The sequence below is a fragment of the Suillus paluster genome (assembly GCF_016628075.1).
Source record: "Suillus paluster strain FC165 chromosome Unknown EDB91scaffold_1, whole genome shotgun sequence".
In the NCBI taxonomy this organism is placed as follows: Eukaryota; Fungi; Basidiomycota; class Agaricomycetes; order Boletales; family Suillaceae; genus Suillus; species Suillus paluster.
In genome coordinates this window covers 1,242,736-1,256,958 of record NW_024537561.1, presented here as the reverse complement: position 1 = coordinate 1,256,958, position 14,223 = coordinate 1,242,736, and the positions used below count along the sequence as shown (strand labels likewise).

General features: G+C 45.8%; 1 protein-coding gene across 1 annotated transcript; it reads right to left on the bottom strand.

The window, feature by feature from the left end:
• Positions 1 to 4,379: 4,379 nt before the first annotated feature.
• EDB91DRAFT_1023984 (uncharacterized protein) lies at positions 4,380 to 4,607 on the bottom strand (the record flags this gene model as incomplete). Its single annotated transcript, XM_041312611.1, has 1 exon — positions 4,380 to 4,607. A coding segment is annotated over one exon (228 nt), but the record flags the coding sequence as incomplete, so codon positions are not given.
• Between the last annotated feature and the right edge of the window lie 9,616 nt (positions 4,608 to 14,223).

Here is a 14,223-nt window from a genome sequence, read left to right as displayed (position 1 = left end):
AGGCAGGTCCACGGTGTGGTCGATGAGGTCCCATAAGAATCCGAGGTAAGTGAAAACCTCAGAGAAGTCGTGCCACTTCGTAGGGTGCCATGGGACGCCCAGTAGCCTGGAATGGGAATAAATGTCCTCGAGACCGTGGGCGTAGTGAAATGGGGTAGTAGAGCCGTCGGGTAACAACTCGCCTCTGCCGAGTGTGAAGCGAAAGATGGTGTGGTCGTCCACCCACTTCTTGAATAAGCCTAAGTCCAGATTGTGAAGGATGTCGACTGTGGCATCAGCAACATGGCCTTGAACCCCCCCGGCCATTGTCAAGCCGAACGGAAAAACGTGATCTATAAAAAAGCGACCGTCTACAGAGACAACGAGGAATTGCTTGTGTGGGGGCCACACAGGCACGGTTCTATATGCAGCCTCAATATCCAACGTTGCAGCTTGTGTCCCAAGTGGTGCTGTGGCCACCTGCATGTGAACGATAAGCTTCGACGCTCTCGACGAGCACTTCAAGCAAAAAGACTGGCCTGCACCCTCATGCAGCCTAGCGCCCTCATGCGCACACCCTCGTGTGTAGACTAACCCCTTAAGGGATGCGCCGACGCGCAAGCGCCCTAGCGCGTAACACCCACCCTAGTGGGTGATAAAAGACACACCCTCGTGTGTATGTGGGAGTGCGAGGGAAAGGGGGGAGGTGTATGCGATCGAGAAATGAAAAAATCACAATATCTGCCACTTGGGCTGCGGTTCCCATTCGGTTGGGAAGTCGTCAGAGTCCAAGCTGTCGTTCACCGCATACCCGTCTGCATTATGATATGATAGGTCCTGAACGATCCTGAACTTCCCAGGTTCGCCAGACTTCTCAACCAAGCCCAGCGGGGAAGATACAAAGTGCCCTCCAAGAATGCGATGGACCTCGTCCATTGAAAAAGGGCCAGACATGCACCCGAGGTTGACTTCGTCAGTGCAGTAAGCGTGTAGGATTTCGGGGTGCTCCAATGCAGATTTGTGATTATCAGGTGTATAGGTGCGCGTGAGAGGTGCCATGTCGCCAATGGGAAAACCATGCTCCAAATTAAAAACAAGATTAGGGTACCGATCCATGAGATTAAACCTCTCCAAGAAGGAACCATATACGCTGGCGTTGTACGGAGTGATGATGCGACCATGTATGTCCTCAACAGGACTTCGAAGCGGCGGAGTGGGACTTGCTACCGCACAGGGAGCAGATGTGCAGGATGTCTGAGTTGTGTCTTGGGGAAGGACATCCGCTGAGGTTGAAGGAGATACAAACGGCTGCCATAGTGGATTTGAGGACGACCTTCCTGTCGAGCCACATGCAGATTGGTGAGTCGCCCTTGACAGTGTGTGTGTGCGTGCAATTACTGGACTTGTGTCCTTTCTGACCGCAGACGATGCAAAGGAGTTGGTCGGTAGGTCGCTCTCCTTTGCCCCTGCGAAAGGACTTCCCGTCTGTGTTAGCACTCAAAGACGCGGTAGATTCTGGCTTTCTCGGAGGGTACGGTGCGAAGCGGTTGTTGCCACCATCCTGGTGGTGGTGTAGAGAGGAACGAGCGAGCTTCATGTCGATCCGGATCTCATTCCAGCGAACCGCATATGCGACCGAGTCTGGGAAAGTCTGCGTGTTGAAGAACTTCCTGCGTATTTCGATGTCGAAGTTCAAAATGGCGTCGTACTGATCGTTGAAGTCGTCCCGTTTGACGCAAAAGTTCCGGTGTTGAGTGAAAATGGCAACGACGTCGTCATCGGCCACCTTGGCTAGTAGCTTCAGGAAGTTAGTGGAGGCTTCGTAAAAGCTTCCCACTGGGAGGCTCGTCTCAATGGGGAATCTGGACGATGTGTCCATAATGCAAAGCTTCAGATCGTCCAATACTAAACCCTTCTTCATCTTCACGCAGGAGGGATTGGCGTGGATCCTGCGAAGCGCGGCTGTGGTGAGCAGGGTAAGTGGCACGTGGATTTTGGCCTTCGCCAAATTTATCAGAGGACGGGGAATCTCGAATGCGGAAGATGTAGTGGTTGTACGTATGGTATTTGCTAAGGTAAAAACGGGGACGTCAGGGGTGGTACCCGTAGAAGACGAAGGTTCTGCGACGGTAGGTACGACGGACGAAGCTCCAGAAAGGGAGAGAAGAATCTTCTTGGAAATCGGTGTGAGACCATTAAGTATGTCAGCAGCCCTGAGTAATCTATCGTTCCTGTAAGGTGTAGTAGTAGGGGAACATTCTCTACGTGGACATCAGGAAAATGTGGTAAGGCTATATAGCCACCCATAGCACTATAGACTGCTATACAGACTCCATAGCCCTATAGCTCATATAGCCAAGTGCCCAATTGTGCAGGCTTACTACACCAGTGTATAGTGCTATATAGCTCTATTAAAGTTGCTATAGCTGGGTGGAACATACCACAACTATTGTAGCTATTGTAGCTCTTATAGCTCAAAACACAAAGCAAAAATTTCTCTTAATAGCTGTTTGTTGCCATGATAGTGTTCTCAAAATTAAAAAAAAGCGAAAATTCCAAATTATATTTCAACTACTACAATACATGTAAACTAATAACTACAAAACAGGCAAAAATGCGAAAATTACAGGAGGAAGAGGCAAGAGAACTAGAAGGAAGAATCAGAGAGGAAAGAACTTACCAAATAGTGAAAATTGCGAAAATTCTTGAGGGAAGAGGAGGGAAGGGAGCTAGAAGGAGAGGATTAGACAGGAGGAAGTGAGAGTCAGAGAAAAGACTTGCCAAATGGTCAAAAATGCGAAAATAGTTGGGGGGAGGAGGAGCAGGAGGGAAGAGAGCTAGAAGGAGAGGGTTAGAAAAAAGATTAGTCAAATAGTCAAAAATGCGAAAATTATGGAGGGAGACTTACCAGAGTTCAAAGCACCAGCACCAGTACCAGCACCAACAACATCAACACCAAGAGAAGGATAGAGAAGCAAGAAGAAGAGAAGAGAGGCAAAAACTCGAAAATTGTAAGAGAAATATGGAAGATAATCTAATGAGGGGGCAGTGGGGGGGAAGGAAGAAAGAATGGGAAAAGACTTGTTGGTTGACCGCATTTTTGCTTACATAAGCAGTGCCAAACAAAGCCACAACACAAGACTTGGTGAATTTTCGAGTTTTTGCTTATTAGGACTAGGATTATGACAGTAAGAAAAAGACAATGAAATTGACTGTTAGCATTAGGATTTTGAATACACATAAGGTGAATTTTCGCATTTTTGCTTACATAAATAAGGTGTACCTTAACACTTTTGAACCCTTCAATTCCAAGTATTTTCCTTATAACTCACTAAGATCTTGACCTATTGAAGTCATTAGACTATGGATAGACTTCCCTTGACAAGGACTACAACTTTGATTTAATCGAAAAAGGTTCCCACGGTCAAGTTGCTTTCTTGAACCCTTTGATTTCGAGTATTTTCCTTGTAACTCACTAGGATCTTAACCTATTGAAGTCATTAGACTATGGATAGACTTCCCTTGACAAGGACTACAACTTTGGTTTTCATCGAAAAAAGTTCCCACAGTCTACTGGGGTCTATAGTTGTTGAAATATTTTACTTCTAAATACACTTACCAAACTTTATGGTAATATAGACTTTCATGATGTCTATACTGGTCTATAGCGCTGTGATAGCTTGCAATAGACTGTATAGAGCTGTGGTGTGCTATCGGGGCTATATAGAGGATGGTCCTCTATATAGAGATACAGTTTTTCCTGATGGAGTGGAAGGAGGAGAAGCGTCTTCATCAAGAAGTTCCTCGTCATCGATAACGCACTTGATCCAGTCGGGATCTGCCCGACGTCTGGCATGCAACGTGTTTCTTTCCTTGCGGAGAAGATTTTCCGCGACGTGCGCCTCGTGTCCGACGAACCTCAAGCTGTTACGGGCCATGACGCTAGCGAAACTATCCATCTCACCATCCGACAAGCATCTGTCACTATCGCGGTTAAATGCGCTCATGTCCTTTCCTGCAGCTCCCGCTAGGGCAGGATTCGTTGTTTCGGTCATCGTAAGGTATAAGAATAAGTATAACGTCGAATAAGTGGATATATGCATACGAATCCTCAAATAAGAATGAAGAGCGAGTGAGTGTAGGAAAGGAAAGAAGATAAGACGCGCATACACGCGCGCATCTCTATTTAGGACGCTCTCTCGCTTAGTAAGCACTTGTTTGAGCCATCTACTCGCAAGCTCGCATGCTGGCTCAAACGACACTGTGGTCACACCACAACGTGAAGCTGGAACCTGAGGTCCACTGTTCTGCTCCATTAGCTGAAGTTCCTTCTGTCTCTTGCTCAGTGCTGACTCTCTTGTGAATCATATGATTTGCAACATCGCAATATATCTCGAACCTTTGTCCATCTTAATCTTATAAATGTCCATGGCCGAGGGGTCTTGAAGTCTCCTGGTCTGTGCGTCTGCCTCGGCCTCAAGCCATGATGCTACTGAATCTGCCAGAGTGTTCAATGTGAGTGTGCCAAACACTTTCCTGCTTTCATCCACACCTGCTCTAGCCTCTTTATATTTTTGGGTCAATGATTTTCTCATCTGGATTATCTTCATGAAGTTGGAATCGTTCATCTGAAAGTCCAGGCATTCCTTTCAGTGGGGTGATGACATCCCTTGGGCGGATGGTGAAATGAGGTTGAGGGAAGCCCAGAGAGTCTCCATGATCTCTCCATCAATCCTCCTGGCACCTTCAATAAAGTTTGAAGTGTACCTGACATAACAGCTGTCTTGATGGCCATGAACATGCCAGAGCCCAATGCCAGGGATTACCTTCAAAGCAGAGTCCACAGTCAGGTAAGGGCTTTTCTGGACCCACTCACAGAAGTGCCTGTGGTATTGACAGTTTATGTCATGGAAGGTGAGCGCTCAGGTCAGGTCATGCATGTTGTGCTTCAAGGCCTTGCAGAGGTGTTAAGGTTGTGCTCAAGGGAAAGACAACTCAAAGGGCTTCGGCTTCAGCTCGTGCGCTGCACCCCTTACCCGAGTACATGCCCTTAATTTCTGAGGGGCAGAGGGGAAGTCCAACGGAAGTCCAGGAAGTCTGGAGGTCAGATGTAGGGGGAGTTCGGTGAAACTCCAGAAGGATAGGAATGGTAGAGCAAGGCTACTACGGACAAGTCCGGAGTAGAAGTGGAACAGAGTTAAACTACCCTAAGGTAGAGCCGGAGATTTAGCCCTAAGGTTTTAACCCTAAGACTTGGAGGTAGACAAGAGATTAGACTCAAGTCCAGAGAAGCAGGAATGAGCAGAACTAAGATGATATTCGAACTAAGGAGTACCGGAGTATTACAGGGGTTTATATACTGTAGGTATCATGTAAGTAAATTAGTCAGTAAAGTAGAAAATATGTACAAAGCATGTGGAAAGTCTATTAGTAAGTGCATAACGGATCAAAGCAGTGAAGTCGGAGATGAAGTACAAATGGATGGATCAGTAAGCAAAGCAGAAAGGACATAACCAGTAGCCAGAGAAATAGTTATTCTAAAAGGAGATAGGGGTGAGCCTGGAGATGAAAGCGGAGTGCCGGATGGAGAATAGGATGAGAGAAGCGGACTTTCATAGGGGAGATCTGGAATTCTGGATCTGAAGGTACGGGATATGACAAGAGGGAATAGTCCATGTTCATTTGTCTGCATCTGTTAAGGTCATGCTTAAGGGAAAGGTAACTCAAAGGGCTTGGCATCAGCTCGTGCGCTGCACCCCTTACCCAAGTATGTGCCCTTAATTTCCAAGAGGCAGAGGGGAAGTCTGACAGAAGTCCAGGTAAGTCCGGAGGTCAGACACAGGGGGAGTTCAGCAGAACTCTGGAAGGCTAGGGGCGAATAGAGTAAGACTACTTCGGACAAGTCCAGAGTAGAAACGGAACAGAGGTAGACTACCCTAAGGTAGAGCCAGAGATATAGTCTTAAGGATTAACCCTAAGACTCAGAGGTGGACAGGAGATCAGACTCAAGTCTGGAGATGAAAGCGGAGCGCTGGATGGAGAATAGGATGGAGAACTGGACTTTCATAAAGGAGCATCCGGAATTCCAGGTCCGGAGGTACAGGATATGACAGCATTGAAGTCAACCATTGTGGAAGAAGAGATCGATGCACTGTGTGCACTCACCGCTCTCCCTTCTGAAAATCTATAATTGAGTGAGGGATGAAGCATCCATGTCTTGCACATGCACAGCCACCAATCCTAGTAGCCTCAAGCCTATGCCAAGATGCATTGGCCTGATTGACGGCTCAGTGATTGTTGCACAGCGATTTCTCCGAGGTGTCTTTAGCTCCTTCGAGGTGACTCCTATACCTTGCATTGCTGACCATGAATCCTATGCCATCAGTCAGCCACACTTCATCTTCTGGATTCTTCTGGTGGAGATGTTCTGCTTTGAAATTTCCATCCATGACATACAATTGGGTGTATTTCAATATTTGAGCACAATCAGATGATGTTCTGTACAGAGCTGGCATGCAAAACTCACTGATCAAGGTTCTCTTTGGGACCAGATGGAATGTTGATTCCTGGCTGCGGACATGCCAGGCAAAACAATGTGAGCTCGCCAGGCTTCGGTGGTTCTGGGTCATGACCAAAGCCATTCCACTTGTACGCCTTCAGCTGCCTCTACTGGTGAGCCACTCTCATGAGCTCTCTGTATCAATTCACGGCACGCATGAAAGTGATGAAGGCAAGGCACCAGCACAAGGTATGGAAATGCACTCGAGGTCGTGCGTCGAAGCTTGCTGTAGTATTTCATCGCCAATGTTCCACATTCCAGATTATCGAGCAAAAAGTCATCGAGAATGGCAAAGGTAAAGACAGTCTTTAGTTTGTTGAAAGATGCTGAAAAGAGTCCCGCTCAAAAGAGCTGTATGTTGGGCGTCTTGGCTGTGGGACACCCACAACACTGAATCTGGAGTTGATGGACTCCTGGCTTTTCCATGACAAGCATCTCTGAACCTGTGAGCTTGTATCTAGGACCTGATGCAGAAGGAGTGTCATCTGGATCAATCTCATCTTCTGATTCATCACCATCAAAAATATCTAAGGGATGATTGGCAGATGGACATCCCATTGCATCATGACCCAGGTGAACGATGAGCCTTGCATTGGCCAGACAACTCTGTTGGAAAAATGTTCCTGTCCATTGCCTGATGCAGTGGAAGGGGGCGAGTTCATGCTTCTCTCTACAGCATTTAGTACAAAAGAATGGTTGCCCGAAACAATCCTGGCACTTGTACACCCCATCAAGCCCGCAAATCAAGCAAGTCCTGTCCACTGGCGGAGCTTCTCTGTCAAGCAGGTTATGCAAATAAGCCTCTCGTTTGAGGAGCCATTGCCTGAGATGGTCATTCTGACTCTAGTGATATTACTGTTGTCAGCCATCTGTTACGCCGAAGTATAATGCAGGCAAACAATAACTAATAAGACCAAAGGTCTGTCGATACGTTCTAGATAACTGTCTAAAGAACGTCCAAGTTTCAAGTAAAGACTAAGTACCGAAGAGGTAACTTAGAATCAAGTCAGATGTTTCAGAGGAAAACCAGTGTAGGTTAAGCTGAAGAATCAGCGTCACCTAGCCAGGGTTTATATAGTATACATGGTACAGGGTGTTACGTAATAATAGGTATGTATCAGTAAGCACATGCGTAAGCAATGAGGCGTCTGAGTAATACCGAACTAAATATAGCATGATAAGAGACATGCGTAGTAAGCGTGGATCAAAGGAAAAAGAAGTAAGATAAGCACAGCCATAACATCACCCCCTTCTTACGTGGAAAGTCCCAGACTTTCACTCAAGACCATGATGCCAATCGTCCTCAGTTCCTCCGAGCCCGTCTAGGGCCTCAAAGAAACCCCTTTCCTCCATAAGGATCAATGTCAATTGTTGAAGCTTCTTTTTGATGTCTTGGATACTATAGTCGAGAGAGAAGAGTTCTTCTTCTCTGTACTCAGCATTATGCCTTTCCAAGGTATTTTCGAGACGATCTCCAAGACAATAGAGGTCATAGAGGGCATTGAGCGCAGGCTCGGTGTCAATAGCGTCTTTGATGGGGTTCTTGAATAGTTTGGACGACAACATAATCCTACGGCAAAGTCTACGATCTTCAAGATCGGACAGGTAGGGGTCAGTTGCTACTCTCCAAGGAGCTGCTCGTCTATGAGCTGCAACATGCTCACAGGTTCTGATAGTAGTGGGGCTGGCGGGAGTATCGATGAACGTAGGGATGACAGGTTCATTGAAAATATGATATGGGGACGGTATGCTGGGTTCTGGCGTGGGAGATGTCAGATGAGGGGGTTCGGGAGAATTCCTTTGACTGATAGTCATATAGTGAGGATAGGGAGAGAACACAGGAAATCTGAGGTTTGGGATAGGAACATTTGGAGCGCTGTTGTGCGTGATGATGAGGTTTATATCTTCGTCACTGGAGGAGATGTAGTTACGTCCACCAGTAGAGGGCATGGTCTGAATGGTTTAGTGATGATGGTTTGAGTTGAAAGAGGAATGAGTTGATGTGCCTGCTTATATCTGTTCAAGATTTCAGCAGAGTTGGCTAAATCAGACTCCGACAACCATTCATTATCGGCCGATGGGTAACCCTTCCATTTGACAAGGAAGCGTCGTCATGAGAGAGTTCCTTTATGTCTGAGGATGGCTTCTACCTCATGTTCTTCTTCTCCGTCAATTAGATCAGGAGGTGGCGATGGGAAGTTAGGGCCAGTGTTCTTCATTTTCGCGATATGGAGTAAGAAGTGCTGCATGGAATACCGGGTGAACATGCCATTGGTTTGGGAGTTTTAGGCGGTATGTGACTGGTCCGAGAACTTCCGAAATAGTGAAGGGTCCTTCTCTTTTGGGTGCTAATTTCCTATTGGGGTAATTGAGATGGAGGTTCTTTGCTTCTAGCCAAACTTTGTCGCCTTTCTTGAAGGGTGTGAATGATCGAGTGATTCTTTGCCTTATGGTTTGTCTGGCGAGTTCATGTGATGATAAGGCTTCTTCTCTAGCCTTCTGGAGTTCTTGTATTCTTGCTTTGACGGCTGGGAGATCCGATTTCTCGGTAGCCAATGGTAATGCTTGAGGGTGATATCCCATCATGAGATAGAAGGGCGAAGCATTACGTGCGGAATGATGTCGGAAATTGTGTACAAATTCCGCCATAGGGAGTTTTTCTGACCATGAGGTTTGGTCGTTTGCACAGAAGATGCGGGGATACACTTCTAGTTCTTGATTTACTCGTTCAGTTTCTCCATCTGTTTGAGGGTGGAAAGCGGTGGAAAGGGCGATTTTGTATCCTAGAAGTCTTCCTAGTTGCTGCGCGAACTTTGCTGCGAACTGAGGTCCTCTATCTGAGATGATTTTGTCATAGAGGCCAAATTGTGTATAGACACGATTGAAGAATACATCGGCAACTCCTTCTGCATCGATTGTCTTGTTGCAAGGCAGTGAGCACCACCCCCTTCATAAGCCCATGGTCTACCACGACCATGATAGAATCGAAACCATTGGATGGAGGTAGGTCGACAATGAGATCAACTGAGCATTGAGCAAAAGGGTGGGATGAAGTGGGGGCGGGAATAGGACAGAGAGGTGGTGCTGTCGGATGGGTGTTGACCTTATTTTGCTGGCAAATGGCGCAGCCTTCCACGTATTTACGAACAAAAGTCGGAAGACCTGGCCACCAATAGTCGCAGGATAGAAGCTCTTGAGTCTTGAAGCGACCAGGGTGACCAGCAGTAGGGGAGTCGTGATGAAGAGAGATCAGTTCTTTGTGCAAAGGACCACTGGCAGGAGGAACGTAATTGCAACCTTTGAAGGTGAGAATAGCATCAGAGAAGGTCCAGTCGGATAGCGCAGTTTTCATAGGGAGGGGTAGGGTGGGATTCGAAAGTGCGTCAATAGTTTTCTGCACAACTGGATCAACAGAAGATGAGATGCAAAGTTTCTCGTGCATGGTGTTATCAATGAGTTTAATGAATAACTTGTCTGGTAGGACAGTGACATTGGAATTATCCATAGCATCAGTGGGAATATGGTCTGGTCGGCGGGAAAGAGAGTCGGGAACGGAAAGATCTTTGCTGGGTACGTGTTGGAGTTGAAGATCGAATCGGGATAAGAACAAAAGCCAACGAGCTTGGCGACGATTAAGTTGTTGGGCTTGGCGGAAATAAGTCAGATTCTTGTGGTCAGTCATGACAAGAACTGGAAAAGGGGATCCTTCAAGGTAGTGACACCAAGCCTCCAAAGCTCGTATAATGGCCAATAGTTCACGGTCAAAGATCTGATAGTATCATTCCGCAGGAGAGAAAGTTTGAGAGAGGTAGGAGCATGGATGCCAATCACCGTTGGAGTCCTTTTGAAGGAGTACTCCGCCAGTGGCATAGAGAGATGCATCCACAGTGATAGTGAACGGGGTGTCTTTGTCAGGAATGGAAAGTACAGGGGTGGAGAGGAATCGGTTCTTCAAGTCTTTGAATGCTGTGTCACAGGCTGTCAACCACTCAAAGATAGAATCTTTCTTTGTGAGATCAATGAGTGGTCTTGCGATAGTGGAATAATCAGCGATAAAATGTCGGTAGAAGTTGGCAAATCCAAGAAATGATCGGACATGTTTGATGGTTGTTGGTTGTTCCCATTTGATTATGCTGTCTAGTTTGACTTTGTCCATACAAATTTGTCCAGGATGAATGAGGAGACCAAGGTATTCGACTTCAGTGGTGTCAAAGACACATTTTTCAGGTTTGAGGGACAGCTGGTGATCACGAAGTTGTTGTAATACTTGCATTGTTCATTGGTGATGGGATTCGAGGTCTTTGGAGAAGATTAGGATATCATCCATATAAATGACCATCCAACCTTTGTCTATCATGTCAGAGAAAATGTTGTTCATCATTGCTTGGAATGTTGCAGGGGCATTGCATAGACTGAAGAACATAACCGTGGGTTTGAAGAGTCCTCGCGACATTTTGAATGCTGCTTTCCATCTATCCGGGCTGTGAATTCTGATGTTGTTGTATCCTGCGCGAACATCCATCTTTGTGAAGATTGTTGCGCCTTTTAGTTTGTCAATGAGATCAGGGATTTGGGGAAGAGGATATGCATCTTTTACGGTTGCATCGTTAAGTCTTCTATAGTCTTGGCATGGGCGGAGAGATCCGTCTTTCTTTCCTATGAAGAAGAAAGGAGATGCTTGAGGCAATTGAGATGGTACAATAGTTCCTTTTTTCAGATGTTCGTCTACAAATTCGTTCATTGCCTTTTCTTCTGGTGCGGATAGTGGATAGATTTTGCAAGAGCGTGGTTTGAAGTCAGGTTTCAGTTTTATCTTGTGGTCAAAGGGTCGAGATGGGGGTAAGGTGTCCATTGCTGCTTTGTCAAAGACGTCTTTGTACATATGAAAGACTTCGGGTACGAGTTCTTCAAACGTCTTTGGCTTTTCTTTAGCATATGATTCTTGTGCTAACTGTTGGGCGACGTTTGCAGCTTTTCAAACAGGGAGAGGGGTGAACATGAATCGAGCAGAGTTGGGGATTTTGGAGATTCTACTTGTTCGAGATACGAAGGAAAAGGTGGGAGGGATATGTTCTTGAGTGAGTGGTGAATCAAAGTTGATTTTCTCGTATACTCCCACGAATTCTTCTCCTTTGACGTAAGCGATAAGAACTTCATCATCTTGTAGTTCTTCTATTATTTCTTCTATGTCTTCTTCTTCTGGTAGAAGTTCTGGCTGGTCTTCAGGAGTTTCTTCCGAAGACGTATATGCTTCTTCATCTATGATTTCTTCTATTCTTGGTTGCATTGAAGCGTGTTTGCTTCTATCAGTGATAAGGGTCTGAATCATGATTGGATCTTCTTCTAGCGAGATTTCGCTTTTGGTCCAATCTATTGTTGGATTCTCGTTTTTGAGCCAGGGAAGTCCGAGGATGATGTCTTCGCCTCCGAGGGACATAACAAGGAAGGTAGCAAACATGGTTCGACCTCCTGCTGAGAAGAACAGATTGCAGGCTTTGATAATGGTTCCTGCTTTGTTCTTTGTCCCATCCATGTTCTGGACTTTGATTTGTGAAGAGAGATTGTGAGTTGTGATATTGTTCTTTCGTACGTATTTCCAGTCAATGAATGTTCCAGCGGCGCCTGAGTCAATTAGGGCAGCTGCTTTGGCGGTTTTATCGGACTTGCAGGATTCAATTGAAATAGGAATGCACATAGAATTTGAATCGCCTACAGAAGATACAATGAGTCTGATAGATGTACTAGGGGTTTCCGACGCCAGGTCCGGTTTCCCCATCTAGAAATCCTTCTTAGAAGTCGAAGGTGCTTTCGACACTTTCCATGCTTTCCATGCAAGGAATTCCTGATACTCTGCATCTTGATCGTCTTGTTCGATCTTGGTTTCACGAACCAGTCGTCCGGTCGGCTTCTGCCAACCTGGAGCGGAGTCTCTGTGGTTTGGGCAATCCTTCATAAGCCCTTTCTTTCCACATTTGAAACAGAGTCCCAACTTGCAGCATCTGTCTTGTTCGGATCGAGAGAGTTGAGTATTGCATACTTGGGTTGTTTCTTCTTCAACTATTTCGACTTTGTCAATGTCCATTGCATATGGATCATTCTTCTTGGAAAATCCTTGGTCAGAATTGATGAGTTGCCTTCTGGACTCGTATTCTCTTGCGGCATCAATCCATTCTTTGATGTCCGCGGGCATCTTTTCTCTCATAAGGATTGCTTCTTGAACTTCCTTCTTGAGTCCTTGTCTGAAACAGGTTGTTTCGACGTCCACATCAACACATACGTCTTCTGCCAAGATTCGCTTGAAGTAGGTGATGTATGCCGAGATGGTTGATGTTTGTTTTGCTTTCATAAGCATATTGATAGCGGTTAAAGTATCATTCTTTGGAAAGAACACCACCTTGAATTCTGTGGCAAATTCATCCCACTTTCCTAAAGTGTGCGTGGAGGGATGTTTCTTAGTAAGCCATCCAGTGGCCCATTGTTGAGCATGTCCTTTCTGCATGAATGATGTGGCGAACGCAATGCACTTCGCGTCATTGTCATAAGTGGTGTCATTGATGTTCACATAGGTGGTCACAGACGTCCACCAAGCTTTAGCCTGTTTCTGTGATCCGTCAAAAAGGGCTGGTTTATTCAAATTGATTTCGCCCATCTTCTTTGGTGGAGGGTTTGGTATGTGAGGTGGTGGTGGTGGTGGTGGTGGTGGTGGTGGTTCAGATGGTCCTGGTTGGTCTTATCCGTATCCTTCAAAATATTCGTTCTTATCTTCTTGGATAGGAGAACCTGGTTCAGAGAAGTGTTCTTTTTCGTGGTCAGACTCCGAAGAGTAGTGTCTTGGTTCTCTATAAGCCACCATGTTTTGTGATGACTACTAGGGTAGCGTCGTCTTGTGATAGAGCTTAACCTTTTGTTATGCCGAAGTATAACGCAGGCAAACAATAACTAATAAGACCAAAGGTCTGTCGATACGTTCTAGACAACTGTCCAAAGAACGTCCAAGTTTCAAGTAAAGACTAAGTACCGAAGAGGTAACTTAGAATCAAGTCAGATGTTTCAGAGGAAAACCAGTGTAGGTTAAGCTGAAGAATCAGCGTCACCTAGCCAGGGTTTATATAGTATACATGGTACAGGGTGTTACGTAATAATAGGTATGTATCAGTAAGCACATGCATAAGCAAATGAGGCATCTGAGTAATACCGAACTAAATATAGCATGATAAGAGACATGTGTAGTAAGTGTGGATCAAGGGAAAAAGAAGTAAGATAAGCACAGCCATAACACCATCTGTCTGAACATAAGATATGGATGCATATGCCAGGGAGGTTGGAAGGCAGAGAGGTCGAACAGACTCTCATTCAATCTCATAGGCATGATCACCAATGTCATCCCAGACAGATGGACCAGCAATGGGCTGAACTGTTGGTGTATCAGGGGGAGATTGCACTCCTGTTCTATTTTTTTCTGGGATGAGGGACCTTCTTCCACTTTTGCCTGCCTTTCTTGCCCACAGTGAGGGCCACTAAATGAGATCTCATGTGAGGAGTGCATTTGATTATCTGCGAGCCTATTGCAATGATCAACCACCAGGGATGAAACAATGGATACTTCTGTGATTCATTACATGTTCATGGAATCATTACATGTATACCACTGCCTTACAAACACTGATATGACCTAGACCATGCCA